General features: G+C 38.0%; 1 protein-coding gene across 1 annotated transcript; it reads left to right on the plus strand.

Annotated features, from left to right (window-relative positions):
- Positions 1-392: 392 nt before the first annotated feature.
- On the plus strand, positions 393-1,884 carry LOC129900507 (flowering time control protein FPA-like). The gene is made up of 2 exons (XM_055975495.1): positions 393-923; positions 1,260-1,884. Exons 1-2 carry the CDS (start codon positions 487-489, stop codon positions 1,777-1,779), a joined length of 957 nt encoding a protein of 318 aa, XP_055831470.1. The 5' UTR covers positions 393-486; the 3' UTR covers positions 1,780-1,884.
- The last annotated feature ends 13,375 nt before the right edge of the window (positions 1,885-15,259 follow it).

A 15,259-nucleotide genomic window follows, 5' to 3' on the forward strand; every position in this document is an offset into this window, starting at 1 on the left:
TTTCTGGAAGTGACATCCTACTATTTCCAGTCCTTCAATAAAAAGATAACATATTCTATTCAATGATAAACATGTGTGGGATGAAACAAATTATATGCATATATGGTGACTCCCTGCATACCCTGTAGTCTTCTCATCGAAAGATTTCTAAATATTCTCTTAGAAATTAGAAAAAAATTGCAATATGATGTTGTTTGAGTCTTTTGTTATGTCTGTCCTATTTGGGTTTAGCCTGCAATCTTTTCATTGATTTGTGAGATATTATTATCTTGAATGCCTCCATTAATATGAATGCTGGCTTCACAAGGCAACATGTAATGCTCATTTGTCTTTGAAAGATTTCTAATTTCTTTTTTTAGTAATTAGACAAAAAATGCAATGTCGTTCATCTGTTAACTCTATCTTCTTCTTCTTCTTCTTTTCTTTCAGTTGCCTAGTAAAGTGTTGTGTATAAGTTGTCCTCCATTGGTCCATTTGGATAACGACATGATACACAATGCTATGATTCTTCTTGGTGAGATTAATCGAATCAGAACTTTTTATGATAAGAATATCTCACTGGTTGAGTTTAGAAGCATGGAGGAAGCCCAGCGTGCTAAAGAGGGCTTGCAGGGAAAGCTTTACAATGATCCCAGAATCACTATCGACTATTCAAGCAATGAAAATGATAGTTCTTATCCTCATAAAAGAACAAGTGATCGAGGTCCTGTGTTGGATGAACAATATGGTTTGGGTCCATTTGGAAGCAATGTTCCTTCAGGTCCTGCTACAGTCAGTCAAGCAAACAACAGTGATGCAAGAATCTCTCCTGGAAAGCACTATTCTGTCCATGACTATATATGTCGTGGCATTATCGCCAAGAATGGAGCATCTGTGTGTCGTGCTGTCTCTGTTCCTATTGGGGAAAGTATAAGATGTGAGCTGTAAGTATAGTTTGCATTTTCCTTGTTGCCTCTATGTTTTAACAGATTCCTCAGCTTGTTAATATCAGTCAGTTATCATCTTTCCAAAATAAATTTTTTTTAACTGGTGGTCTCTGCATTTTTTTCTAACCTTTGGGGCCGGGGAATTGAGGGTTCTTCACAGATTTCTTATGAAACTCATTCCTATATTGTGTCAAGAAAAGCTGTTAGCACATAATATATGCATGTTTTATCTTTCTTTGGATTAGCACAGTATATATAATTCTTATACAAGTTAACTGTTTTTGTATGGATTTTGTCAGCTACATTCAAGTGCTGACATTTTTCTATTTGCAGCCCTGATGTAGTCAACTCCTCAGCCAGAACGGGGTTAGACAGGTTGACTAAACACTATGCAGATGCTGCTGTCGGGTTCAGCATCATTTTCTTCTTGCCTGATACTGATAACGATTCTGCCTTATACGAAGAGTTTTTGAGGTATCTGAGTTCAAAAGATCGTGCTGGGGTTGCGAAACTTGGTGACGGAACCCACATGTTCTTGGTGCCACCTTCAGACTTCATTAGGAAGGTCCTGAAAGTTGATGGTCCCCCGTGTCTTTATGGTGTGGTTTTAAAGTCTGCACCTAGTGGCACATCCTTTCCACTAGAGTCCTATCAACCTCGATACGTGGATTCACCAGAGCTAACATCCTCTCAGATTGTGCAAGCAAGGCCCTTGTTAACATCTGACCTTATTGCAAGTCTAAGTAATTTTCAGCCATCAGGCAGAGTGGAAGGAACTGCAGGAGCGTCTGCTGGTATTCCTGCATCAGATATTACTATTGCGCCAGAGTCTTGGAGATATGTTGATCGGTAGCTTTAGCTTGGAAGAAATCAAGATGCTGGGATAGCTCATGGTACTGATGTCTTAGGACATTATTGTTTGCCCAACCAGACTCATGTTTCCCAGTCACAAGCTGGAAACAAGTTGCTTTTTCTCAGAATTGTGATTCAATGTTTTCATGCTTTAACTTCCTGTTGTCTCTCTTCTCTTTCTGTTTCCGGATTTCTTGTTTTTTAATCAAGTCTGACTTTTCTTCTTTAACTATTTAGTATTCCATACTCATTGTTTCGATTAATCCTCATGATATGTAGGAATTATTGAAGGGGAAAATGCTCCCAACTAGTAATTTCTACGGTCTTAAGGTTCGAGACATCGATTAAGAGTTGAAGATATACATCTATCCCTTAAAAATATGAAGCTATAATTGCTGAAACTTGTTAAAGTGTTTGGCAGCCCTCAAATAAGGGACCCCTAAACCCAAGCCAAGTCCAAAGAATTCGTCTCAAACTAAGTTTACGAATGAGTTCGTATAAGGGCCAACTTCCAACGACCATATCTATTTGAATATAACTAACTGGGTGGACCACAACCTATCAAATTAAAGGTCTTTGAGTCTTCTTTCCAACTCCACCAAGATTGAAATATTTGGAGTTTGGAGTCAAATGTTATGACCATTTTACTACAGACTAGTACTGCTGAAAAATCCAGGCCTGGACGATCACTGCAGGAATTTCAAGCCTGGCGCTCCAGTGGCACCCGACGCCACTATAGAGCCAAAAACTAGCCTCAGTAGTTTGGTCCTTGGCGCGAAGCGCCACTATTAGGTGTGCCGGGTTTTTAAGCCCATTTTCCAGATTTCAGGAATTTCTGGCTTGGCACTGCAGTGGCGCGGCGTGCCACTATAGCGCCAGAAGGGTTTTAACCCATTTTTCCGGATTTTTGAGGAAGGGCAATGTCACGCCCCGGGAGGGTACCCTAGACGTAACCGACACTCAGAAACCATTTCTGGCTCCCAAGCGAACCATATAGCCTGATCACACATCCGTTCATTCATTCATTCAGCGAAAAGTTTAGAAATAAAGAATAATTTAGCGGGCAACTCAAATCACCCATCCAACTCAAAGAATAAAGGCCATGGGCCGACAAATCAACTCTAATATTTGTCATTATAAATAGTTTGACAAGAATAATTTTAAGGAAAGAAATACTCAATCGACGCATCACTATCTAGTCCATGAAGCCTTTATCACTACTATCTAATTGGTGCCAATGACATGTTCATGGCTACCTCAAATAAAAAAAAATGGGCTAACTCGATGCAAGATTTCATAAGCGGTGTCCTCCGAAAGTAGGGGAGGACTCACCAATACGCTGAGTGCGAATAGATCCCCAATGATGCTCCTATTGACGATCTCTTAAACCTGTCTCTACATCATGAAATGATGCAGGTCCAAATGGACGTCAGTACGTGGAATATATGAGGATGTAAAATGGCAGAATGGAACATACCTCAAGGGAGAATAACATCATTCCACATATCTCAAATCAGAAAGATAAGAGAGACTCAACAAGGCGTCATAAGTCTAAAGTAATAATACATTTTTAGACAAAGACCAATCATACACAATACAGTTCAATCAAATCATTTACAATTCGATCCCTTTCAATCATGTACAATCTGATTATATACACTCAACTCAACATTCAACTCAATAATCAGCTCAAAGGACTCAACTCAGTAAATATGCAAATTACATTAGACAACGTTTTACAATTCAACTCAAAAGACTCAACTCAATAAATATGTAACAACTCACTCAAGTGTCCTAAGTCTAACAAGAAATAGTTTAGACAGGACTAACTCATAAGCATATAGCAACTCACTCAAATGCCCTAAGTCTAACACGAAAGAGTTTAGACGGGACTAACTCTTAAACCACTCAACTCAACTGACTCGGAGCACTATCAAGACCTAAATGGGAGTTTCTCTTATCCGACAACCATCACCTATGAGCCGGTGATAGTACAACAATCAGACGTTGTTGCCACATCCGTCCATACCTTGCCAGGGCATGAACGCCTCCCTAATCATGGATACCATCAATTAGTCAAGTCCTATCATTTCAGGACAGTAAAAATGGGAAACATCCGACTTTAACGGTTCGATCCTACGGGAAGCATCCGACTTTAACAGTTCCATCCCTCGGGAAGCATCCGACTTTAACGGTTCTATCCCTACCTACGTTGGCGGCGTAGTTTCTGGGGTTCGAGTATGTACTATACTCTCACCCACTTCGGTGATCGATAGTCCTCCCATGACTGCATGCTCATAAGACTCCATCCAATCATCTCAACAAGCCCTCACGGCTAGTTTCATTTAGAACCTTGCCAACTCACCAACTCTATCCTCAATTCAACTCAATCGAGTCATAATGTCAAGTCTCATTGGACTCTTTTCAAAACTCAACTCAAATCATCAATAAACCATTTGTATCTAAAAACATTCCATAGTTTAGGGAAAACTTTCAAGAAAACCTTTCTAGAAGGTGCAACTCTTTCACAACTCCTAACCAACACATCTATGGGCATATGGAAGAACTCAATCCATATTTTAGGTTAGCCTTACATACCTTGTTTGAAGACTTTGAAGAAAACCTTATGGTTGGGTCTTCAATGGAGGACTCAAACCTTGAAGCTCTTGGACCTCTTCTTGTTGGATATAGAGAAGAAGAAAAAGAAGAAGAAGAAGAAGAAGAGAGAGAGAGAGATAGGTTTCTAGGGCTTTTAAAGAGAGAGTGAGGGATTGAAAATGATCCCAAAATGTGTTAGGGCTGATACATATATAATTTGAGTAAGTTCCCAAATTACCCCTCCTCAAAAGTTCTGAAAATAGGCTAAAAATGAACCTGGCGCGATAGTGGCGCATCGCGCCCTTGCAGCGCCAGGCTGATTACGCCTAAAACCTGCACACCTCGTAGTGGCGCGCCGCGCCAAGGACCAAACTACTGAGTCACATTCTTTGCACGATAGTGGCGCGTCGCGCCCTTACAGCGCCAAGGCCAATATTTTCTGGGTTCTGGAAATTGGCTTGAAAGACCCTACATACCTTTTAGTGGCGCATCGCGCCAAGGACCAAACTACTGAGGCATGTTTTTGGCACGATAGTGGTGCATCGCACCCTTACAACGCCAAGGACATTTCCCCAGTAGTTGCAACCTAGGCCAAAAATGAATTTCCTGCCGTGCTAGTTCGTCTTAGGAGCGTCATATCTTTCGACTCTGAACTCCAAAATTCACTTTTTTAGTGACGTTGGAAAGAAGACTCGACGACCTTTAATTTGGTAGGTCGTAGGCCACCCAGATTGTCCTCTTTCAAAAGATAGGGTCATTAGAAGTCGACCCTATACACGAACTCATCCTAAAACTTAACCACGATGAATCTGTTGGACTTAGCTTGGTCCTAGGGGTCCTCTATGACCCCACATCACCTCCAACACTCTTCAATTTCTCAGGGACTCATCTTAACTCAAGCACATACCTCGAAATAAATACGGTTGACCCTACCCGTGTACAAGAAAGGTCTGAATCTTAGGGAAAAAATTTTGAGGGGTGTTACAGGCAAATTGGACATTTTTTCCTAAACTTATATACATTGACTTGGTCACGTTTTGGATGATATTTTAAGTCTCTTGCCTCTCCAAAGAAACCCTAGACTCCACCCTCTTCTCTCTCAGTCAATCTCCAACAAAAATTCTCTCAAACTCAAGGATTCAAGCTTTCTATTAAAGACCTAACATCAAGGTTTCTTCTAAATCTTCACCAAGGTATGTAAGGCTACTCAAAGTATGGGTTGAATCCACCCATGTGACCTACATCTTCTTTGAGATTGAATGTCCATAAGAAATGAGCTTCTTGATAGATTTATGTCCAAATGAGTATTTTTCATCTATTAACTTAATTTTTGTTATGTTGATGTTGTTGAGTCAAGAAATTGATAAATGCTTCATGTTGGTATGAGTTGATTGATATGAGTTGTTAAACATATTTTGTTGATTTTCTTAAATATGTCGATTATCTTAATAGGTTAATTATCTTAAATTGTTGATTTAGAGTCTTGGAGTCTTGATGAGTCCCAAAAAGATTTGCTAAATGAGTGGAGAAATGATTGGATATGATTACATGTTGTCATAAATGCATATCTAAACTACTCTTAAAAGATGTGATTGGGATTGATCGGATAGTATGATTGGAAGAGGTTTGATTGTGATATAATTGATGAATTGACAAGGTTCAAAATGAGACTTGTCTATATGATTAGATTGAGTTGATTGGATAGAGTTTTATGAGCATTGAGTCTTGGGAGGAGTATCGAGCACCTAATTGGATAAGAGTAAGTAATAACTCGAATCCAATAACTACGTCGCCAAACGTAGGAGGGGATTGGACCGTTAAAGTCGGATGTTTCCCAAATTATTGTCCTGACATGATAGGACTTGGTTGATTATGGATCCATGATTGGTTGATTCGTTCATACCCTGGCAAGGTATGAATGGACGTGGCAACAACGTTGGCTTGTTGTACTATCACTGGCTCATAAGTGATGGTTGTCGGATAAGAGAAACTCCTATATAGGTCTTGATAGTACTCTAAGTCGGATTGGGTTGAATTGTATATGATTGGTCTCGCCTACACCGTATTCTTGTTTAGACCTAGGACACTTGATTGAGTTGTTCTTTCCCCTGAGTTGAGATTTCGAGTTGATTTGAATTCTTCCTTGATGTTTGTTTCATTCGGCCATTTTACATACTCGTACATTCCAAGTACTGACGCCATTTGACCTGCATCATTTCATGATGTAGAGACAGGTACTAGAGATCATCAACCGGTGCACCGTTGAAGATATATTCATTTCCAGCGAGTTGGTGAGTCCTCCCTGTTTCCGGAGGATACCGAAATTAACTTTCGCTTTGATTAGTTTCCTTTTATTTTGAATTGTGGTAGCCATGGACCTGTCATCGGCATCTCCTAGATTGCTGATAGAGGCTTCATAGACTGTAGTGTGGATGTTGTTGAATTGCTTCGTTTTGACTAGTTTTATTCTTACTAGTTGTTGATTGGATATGTGATTTGAGTCTTCCGCAAATAGAATATGACTGAATGGAAGAGTGATTGGACCAAGTGGTTCACTTGAAGGCCAGCGATGGTTTTTGAGTGCCGGCCACGTCTAAGGTACCCTCTCGGGGCGTGACAGAGACCTCGATTAAGAGTGGAAGATACACATCTATCCCTTAAAAAGATGAAGCTATAATTGCTGAAACTTGTTAAAGTGTTTGGCGGCCCTCAAATATCTTGAAGTAAAACTATCTTTCGAAATTTTGAGAAATGTTTTGGATTTTTTTCAAGCATAAAATGGTCTAAACAGAGTGTTCTTATTACGGAATGTCAAGTCCCAAATACTATCTCAGAGTCTGGTTAACACTTCTTGCTTTCCCTATGTCTCAAATAATCTGGTGTGGTTTTCTTTTTTGGGAAAATTACGCGTAGAAGCAAACATATACTAGTTAATTAGCTAATATAGCTATAGTTTGAATTAATAATGGCTCGTGGCAAACATCTAGCTTTAATTACAGTTTGAGTTTTGTATAGTTCGCGCAATTATACAGCTGAATTTTGTATAATTCGCGCGATTTATACAAATGTTGTGCGCGAATCGAATTGTATAGACAAATATACAAACACTGCAAATTATATAGAGAATTATACAAACGTTGAGCATGAATTGTGTAGTAAAATATACAAACGTTATACAAAAACTGCAAATTATATAGAGAATTATACAAACGTATACAAATCTTGTGCAAATTATACAAACGCTGCTATAACTATAACTACGAATTGTAATTAGCAAACTATAGCTATGAAGCATAATTAAGGTATTTTGAGTGACTATATGCAAAAATTTTCTCCCCTTTTCTTTACATGCCCTTTAAGAAACATCCACTAGGAGGCAATTTTTGACTATTTTATCCTTATTTATGTCCTTAGATATCATTTCTCTTCATAGAATGTTTGCTCTATTTTATCCTTATTTATGCCCTATGTTGGAGGCCTCTAACGTATCTGGACGTTTGCCATCTTATGGTCCTGACATCCCAGCTAGACTTTTGAGTATGCAAGGCAGATTTCACCCTGTTATTTAAGGCCCTGGATTTACTGATTTGCCAGCGCTGAGTAATCCCAATGACTATATATGGCGTGGCATAATCACAAAGGATGGTTCATTTGTCTGCCATGCTCGCTGCACTGACATTGATGGAAACTAAGTTGTAAGTATTGTTTGGATCATTTGTCTGCCATGCTCGATGCACTGACGTTGATGGAAACTAAGTTGTAAGTATGGTGAATTCGACAATCACCAGAGATGAAGTTCCGCTATTAATTATTTTGGCAGGTCTCACCCACAACTATGAAAAACAATAAGTCTGCACAATTAGCTAGCAAAGATTGTCATCGTCTAAGAACTCACAAGACAATTTTGCTTTCAAGTTACTTTCTATGAGGCACAAAATCTGCTAAATCTCAAGGACTTTTTTTGCCTTTTACATAAGTAGTCATTCCCGAATCTATAAGATGACCACTTACGATGAGATACCTTCTCATAAGCACAATGTTTCAAATGACAGCAGAAGAGGAATCTTTTTTATGGCAAAAGGAAAGAACCTATCAGCAAAGCATTTTTTTTTAAAAAAATAATGTTTCATCCGACTATTTCCTCTTAAACGAAGGGTAAATCATAACCTAAGGAGTTCTTGAAATCAAAAAACTTAGGAAGAAATAAAGATCCTCCGAGAAGAATGATTCATGTCCTCTTCAATTGAGACTAAGATATAATTTCTAGGTATTTAAAGTGAAAAGTTAACATTAGAAATATCACATTTCTTCTCAGATCATCGTCTGCTATGATTAGAACTCTGAAATTCAGAAACCAGGTAACATGGCATCGTTGTGATTCCAGGTTGCTATCAACAGAAAAATGAAGCATAAACAATTTTAATGAAGTCAAACTCTTCTAAAACAATTTTCAGTCGGGTGATTTAAGTGGTTTCACTTGTTCTTTCTTTATTTTCTTGAGGCTAAAGCTAGGAAAACAACGTGAAGCATCAGAAAAGATAAACAAAGTATGATAATATAAACATAAAACACCTAACAAAGAAAGGGCAGAGAAGAAAAGAATGGCAAGAAAATTGGGAAGTCATTTCGTTGGTGGCATTCTTAAAGTACAAAAGGTTTGTTACATATATAATTGAAGTTCTACTTAACTCCAGATACCAATATTGACATTCTCATCCCAAGTTCAAGCTCATTAAAAGTAAAGTATTGTAGAGCAATTAATGAAATAAATCAATTTAACCACACCACCCAGGCTAATAATTTCTTATAGCACTTAGACAACTGGGAATATTATAGAATTGAAAGATTAACTTGTCCAATTTGTTTTTTATCCCACAACATAAAACTTAGAAGTTGTTTTCTTCAGTTTTGTGGTATCAATCAACATCCCTCTTATAATTTTTCTCATTCAAATTTACTCTTCTCCTTCAATTTGAATTTTTTTTCGCTCTCTCCTTGTTGAGCGTCACTTAAGACTTTTTAATATCAAATCACAAGAAGAATGATTTAAGATGGAGGAAGACATAAACTGCATTTTGGTACGACTATAGAAGATGTAATCTGCTTCAAACTAATGGTATCATGATATATATTTGTCATGCCCCGGGAGTGTATCCTAGACGTGGACGACACTCAAAGACTATTGCTAGTCCCTAAGCGAACCATTTGGCCCCTTTCGCACATCCATTCAATCAATATTCTAACAGCGGAAGACTTAACTCATTAAGAAAACAACTCCAGATAAGGCCAAAGGCCAACAATCTAGCTAAATCAAATCAGCAAGACTAGTATGAATGAAACTAGCCAAAAGACAATGTCAATCAACAACATCAACAATCTAATCTATGAAGCCTTTAACTACTGTCTAATTGGTGTCAATGACAGGTTCATGGCTACCTCAATCAAAATAAAAGGGCTAATCTCAAAGCAAGAATGAAAGGAGTTACCAATCAGCTGAAATGCAAATAGATCTTCAACGGTGCGCTTGTTGATGATCTCTAGAACCTGTCTCTACATCATAAAACAATGTAGGTCCAAATGGACGTCAGTACATGGAATGTACGAGTATGTAATATAGCAGAATGAAACATACATCAAGGTAGAATCAAATTAGTTTAACGATCTCAAATCAGGAAGGCGAACAATTCAATCAAGATGTCCTAAGTTTAAAAAAACTAAGATTTATATAGTGACTAATCATATACAATTCAATCCAATCCAATCATAGTATTATCAAGAACTATATGAGAGTTTCTCTTATCCGACAACCATCAGTTATGAGACAGTGATAGTACAACAAGTCAATATTGTTGCCAAGTCCGTTCAATACCTTAACAGGGTAAGAACGAATCAATCAATCATGAATCCAAAACCAATCAAGTTCTATCATGTCAGGACAATAAAATTAGAAAATATCCGGCTTAGCGGTTCAATCCTCTCCTACGTTTGGTGATGTAGTTATTGGGTTTGAGTTATTACTTACTCTTGCCCAATTCGATGCTCGATACTCCTCCCAAGACTCAAAGCTCATAAGACAATCAATTCAAATCAAACCAAATCGAGAAGTCTTAACTTGACTCTTATCAGTTCATCAATCCTATCAAATCAATCCTTTCAACCAATCGATTTTTCAATCATTTATTTAAGAGAAGTTTGACAATCATTTCTGACAGCATTCAGGTGGAAATCATTCATTTGGGTTAAATAGGAAAATTAAAGGACTATCAAGTTCATCAACACTATCATCATGCTCACATCCCAATCACGATCATACATTCACAAATTCAAGGCTATAGACTCGATCCTTAAGCATATACATTCAATATCCATGAATATGCTATTAGGGTTTATGAAACAAGTAGTTTAAATTATTTATTCAAGAAACTAGTTCGTAGAAAAACATCAATTTCTCAATAATCAGTAAAACATGTTAAATTTAAGAAAAGAATTCTCAAGAAACATAATCATGGGGACAATCCTATTCACAATCAATTTATCAAAATCATGGAAACATGGAGGAAAAAATTCCATGTTTTAGTTCATTCCTACATACCTGAACTCGAAGAACAATCAAAAGTTGGAAGATGGGAGTGAACACTTGAACCCTAGCTTCTTTCTCTTCTCCAATCCTTGCTCTCAAATAAACTAAGTGTTAATGAGGGCTTAGGAATATAGGGTACTTTTAAGGGACTCAAAATAGTCCCAAAACGTCAAGGTTTTTATTGGGAAAAGGTGGGACAAGACTAAGCTATCCTTCATAAAAATCTGATTTTGTCTGCATACGGGTCGTTTTTACGACTCGTTGAAACTTTGACAAGTCGGAGGATCCACTTGTCCTGGCAACTCTGAAAATTTGAGTCTCTAAATCTCTCATATGAGTCATTGATACTACTCATAGATTCTTTGATGAGTCATCATCATCACTCGTAGGAATGGCTTCACATTTGGAATTTTTTCTAAGTGTTAGGAGGTTCTACGACTCATTTATTTCTATGAGTCGTAAGAATTTTTACGAGTCATAATCAAGAATAGTAGAAAAGACCTTGAAGACTGGAATTCTTCTTAGTATTCAGAGGTTCTATGAATCGTTTCTACTATTCGTACAAAACTCGAAGAGTCGTAATGTTGAGTCGTAACTTTTGATGATTTGTCGGCCTCTAGTAAAATGATCATAACTCTTTATTCCAAACTCTAAATATGGAAAATTTGGTGGAATTGGAAAGAAGACTCAAAGACCTTTAATTTAATAGGTAATGGGCCATCTAATTAGTTATATTCTAGGATATATGATCTACATTCCAAAACCCATAATTTCAAGAAGTTTTCACACTTCCTGACCAATATTGTACATAACCTTATCCATTTAAAATATGTATCCTCTATTGTCCCCATAAGGACCATAAGAAGTCACAATTCCCTTGTAAAAGGGATATAAAATTTAGTAGCTTAGGTAGTTGTATCTCAGATAAAGACCACTTAGCAAGCTGGAAATAAAGGAACCAAAGTCTTTACCTGACCATCTCTACTAACGAAGCAGGATTTAGATAATACTTATTATTCACCTTGCCAGTAGTTCATTAAGCCATAAATGAAGAATAAAAACAGTCAATTCAATCTGTTGGCTTGTACGAGTCCACCACATGAGTCAGGGGACCAGGTTTCTTGACATAATCAGTTAATAGAATGCTCAAGTTAAGTGTAGAAGGTAAAATAACACATAATGCTTATGTGGAAAACCTCCTTGCTCAAGGGAGGAAAAACCACGACTTGTCCAACAGGATTTCACCAACCATTCTTCACTGAGATGCAAGAGCAAAGTAATCTATTACAACCTATTGTAACTAGACACTAACCCTGTCCACCCCTTGACTTGCAATACCTCTATTACAGACTTTGAGCCTAAGCAATACCTCTATTGCCCACTATCCCAACTAACTCTAGTTGACATAGACTTTAAATACTCCGATCAAGCTAACTCTAGCCATGACTCGGAAACTAAGCAATAACTCTATTGCCCACTATACCAACTACTTCTAGTTGACATAGACTTCAAACACACCTTTTAAAGCTAACTCTAGCTATGAACTTGATGCAAAACTGATACAAGGAAAGAAGATCAATATTCCTTTATAGCATAGGAACTGATCTTACAATGTTAGAACATAAGACACAACATTACAACAAAGCAACAGCCGAAAAACTATTCTTCAATAGTAACTTGATTAGGTCCCCTACTGCTTTGAGGAAGTATTCTTTCTTTTGAGTACACACTCCTTTTTTGTTTTTCCTTGTAAATGTGATGTGTGGAGCTGATTTGTTTCATGTTCTAAAGATAGTATTGAGAATATGGAAGAAACAACCTAGTACATTCTGATTGGTTGGACGTCTCTGTCCTTCAGCTGCTACTCACCAACCACAACAGGTGGTGGCAACTTTTACAGCTGGACCAGGTCGACCAGGTCCCCTGATCAAGTCCCATGGTTTATAGTCTCTTCTAATTTACCCACCAACCATAGCAGGTGGTGGCAACTTTTACAGCTGGCTCCCATTTTGTATGTGACACACACCGATCATGGGACCAGGTCTGCCAATCATGTCCCATGGTTTTTTGATGCATCGAAACTTGAATTATAACATTTTCCCCTTTTTTTATGATGAGAAACCATGTGGACTTGTTTTCATGGTTCTGCAAACAGGTAGCTGGTCCCCCTGTCATATAGATTCGTAATTAACATGAACACATAACTTCCCCCTATCAGTATGCATTTCTTGTCTCCCATGTCCCTCTTTGCATCATTTTATTGAACGATAATTTGTTGAATCATCAAAACCCAACATACAACATTTTCCCCCTTTTGATGATGACAAACTATTCCCCCTATCGATATTATTTTCCCCTTTTATATGAACCAGATCCCTTGATCCGAACTGGCTACTTGTCGTTAATACTTCTCCCCCCTTTTGGCATCATAAAAAAGTTTTAACAGTAAACCAAGTAAAATAATATGCACTCTCGGTAACATTAATGAACTAGCCAAGAGCAAGAAAAGAAAAATAGTACACAGGGAGGCAAGTTTTCATGCATAGTTCATTAGAATAGCATTAACAAAAATGCATAAGGGAACTGATCAGTTATAGCCATGGAGATAGCAAAGAAATGCACTTAGGATAGAAATCAAAAAAATTAGACTAGGAAGAAGGAGGACGAGGATGAAGAGAATGGAGAACCATCATCATGCGGTCATTTTCAGCAGCATAAACATATAATGATTGTTTGGTCAGGTCCTTCACTTCACAGTGAGACTCTTTGTCACACCCCGGGAGGGTACCCTAGGCGCGACCGGCACTCGAAAGCCATTTCTGTCCTTCAAGCAAACCACCTGGTCCAGTCACACTTTCATTCGTTCACATTCTCTCAGCGGGAGACTCAATCATTGGCATACTGTTCATATTATAGGGGCCGAAGGCCTAACACTATCAAATCGATAGACAAGTATAATAAAACTATTCGAAATAACAATCCAACATTCTCACACTCTGGTCTATGAAGCCTCTATCAATAATCTAGGAGGTGCCAATGACAAGCCCATGGCTACCAACCGTCGAAATAAAGAAAACAAAACAAAGCTGTAAAGAAGATCTCGACATCCTCCGTAAACTAGGAGGACTCACCAACTAGTTGGGAGTGAGTAGATCTTCAATGGTGTGCCGGTTGATGATCTCTAGTACCTGTCTCTGCATCATGAAATGATGCAGGCCAAATGGTGTTAGTACATGGAATGTACGAGTATGTAAAATGGCCGAATAATACAACATTAGAAAAGGGTCAAACCAATCTCGGTAATCTCAACTCAGAAAGAAGAAAACAACTCAATCAAGTGTCCTAAGTCTAACGAGAAATGGTTTAGACAGGACCAAATCACATGCCACTCAACTCAATCCGACTCAGAGTACTATCAAGACCTATATAGGAGTTTCTCTTATTCGACAACCATCACTTATGAGCTAGTGATAGTACAACAAGCCGACGTTGTTGCCACGTCCGTTCATACCTTGCCAGGGTATGAATGAGTCACCAATCATGGATTCCATCGATCAGTCAAGTCCTATCATTTCAGGACAATGAAATGGGAAACATCCGACTTTAACGGTTCGATCCCATGGGAAGTATCCAACTTTAACGGTTCCATCCCTCTCTACATTGGCGGCGTAGTTTATGGGGTTCGAGTATGGATAATACTCTTACCCTATTCAGTGCTCGATACTCCTCCTATGACTCTATGCTCATAAAACTCCATCCAATCAACTCAAACAAGTCATCACGGCTAGTCTCATTTAGAACCTAGCCAACATCATCAAATTTATCCCAAATTAACTCAATCAAGTGTAACTTAGATATGCATTTATAACAACCTACAAATATATTCAACCATTCCTCTTCTCATTTATCACGTCCTTAGGACTCATCACAACTCCAAGGTTTTAAATTAACAATTCAAGATGAATAACACATTTAATTTTTTTTACATATTTATCATAAACAACAAAGTATGTTAACAACTCATCTCCATCGACTAATGCTAACATGAAGATTTTAGAAATATCTTAGCTCAACAACATCAACATAATAAGAATCAAATTAATAGATGGCAAGACTCATTTGGACATAAGCCTATCAAGAAACTCCATTCTTGTGGACATTTAGCCTCAACGAAAGTATAGGGCACATGGGTGGACTCAACCCATGCTTTGAGTAGCCTTACATACCTTAGAGTAGATTTTGAAAAAACCTTGTTGTTGGGTCTTCAATGGGAAACTTGAATTCTTGAAGCTCTTGAAGGCAC

Source organism: Solanum dulcamara, chromosome 8 (assembly GCF_947179165.1).
Source record: "Solanum dulcamara chromosome 8, daSolDulc1.2, whole genome shotgun sequence".
Classification (NCBI taxonomy): domain Eukaryota; kingdom Viridiplantae; phylum Streptophyta; class Magnoliopsida; order Solanales; family Solanaceae; genus Solanum; species Solanum dulcamara.

Coding starts and splice junctions, on each gene's coding strand:
- LOC129900507 (XM_055975495.1), top strand. CDS start 487: ATGATACACAATGCTATGATTCTTCTTGGTGAGATTAATCGAATCAGA. Junction 924..1,259: donor GAAAGTATAAGATGTGAGCT/GTAAGTATAGTT, acceptor TTCTATTTGCAG/CCCTGATGTAGTCAACTCCT.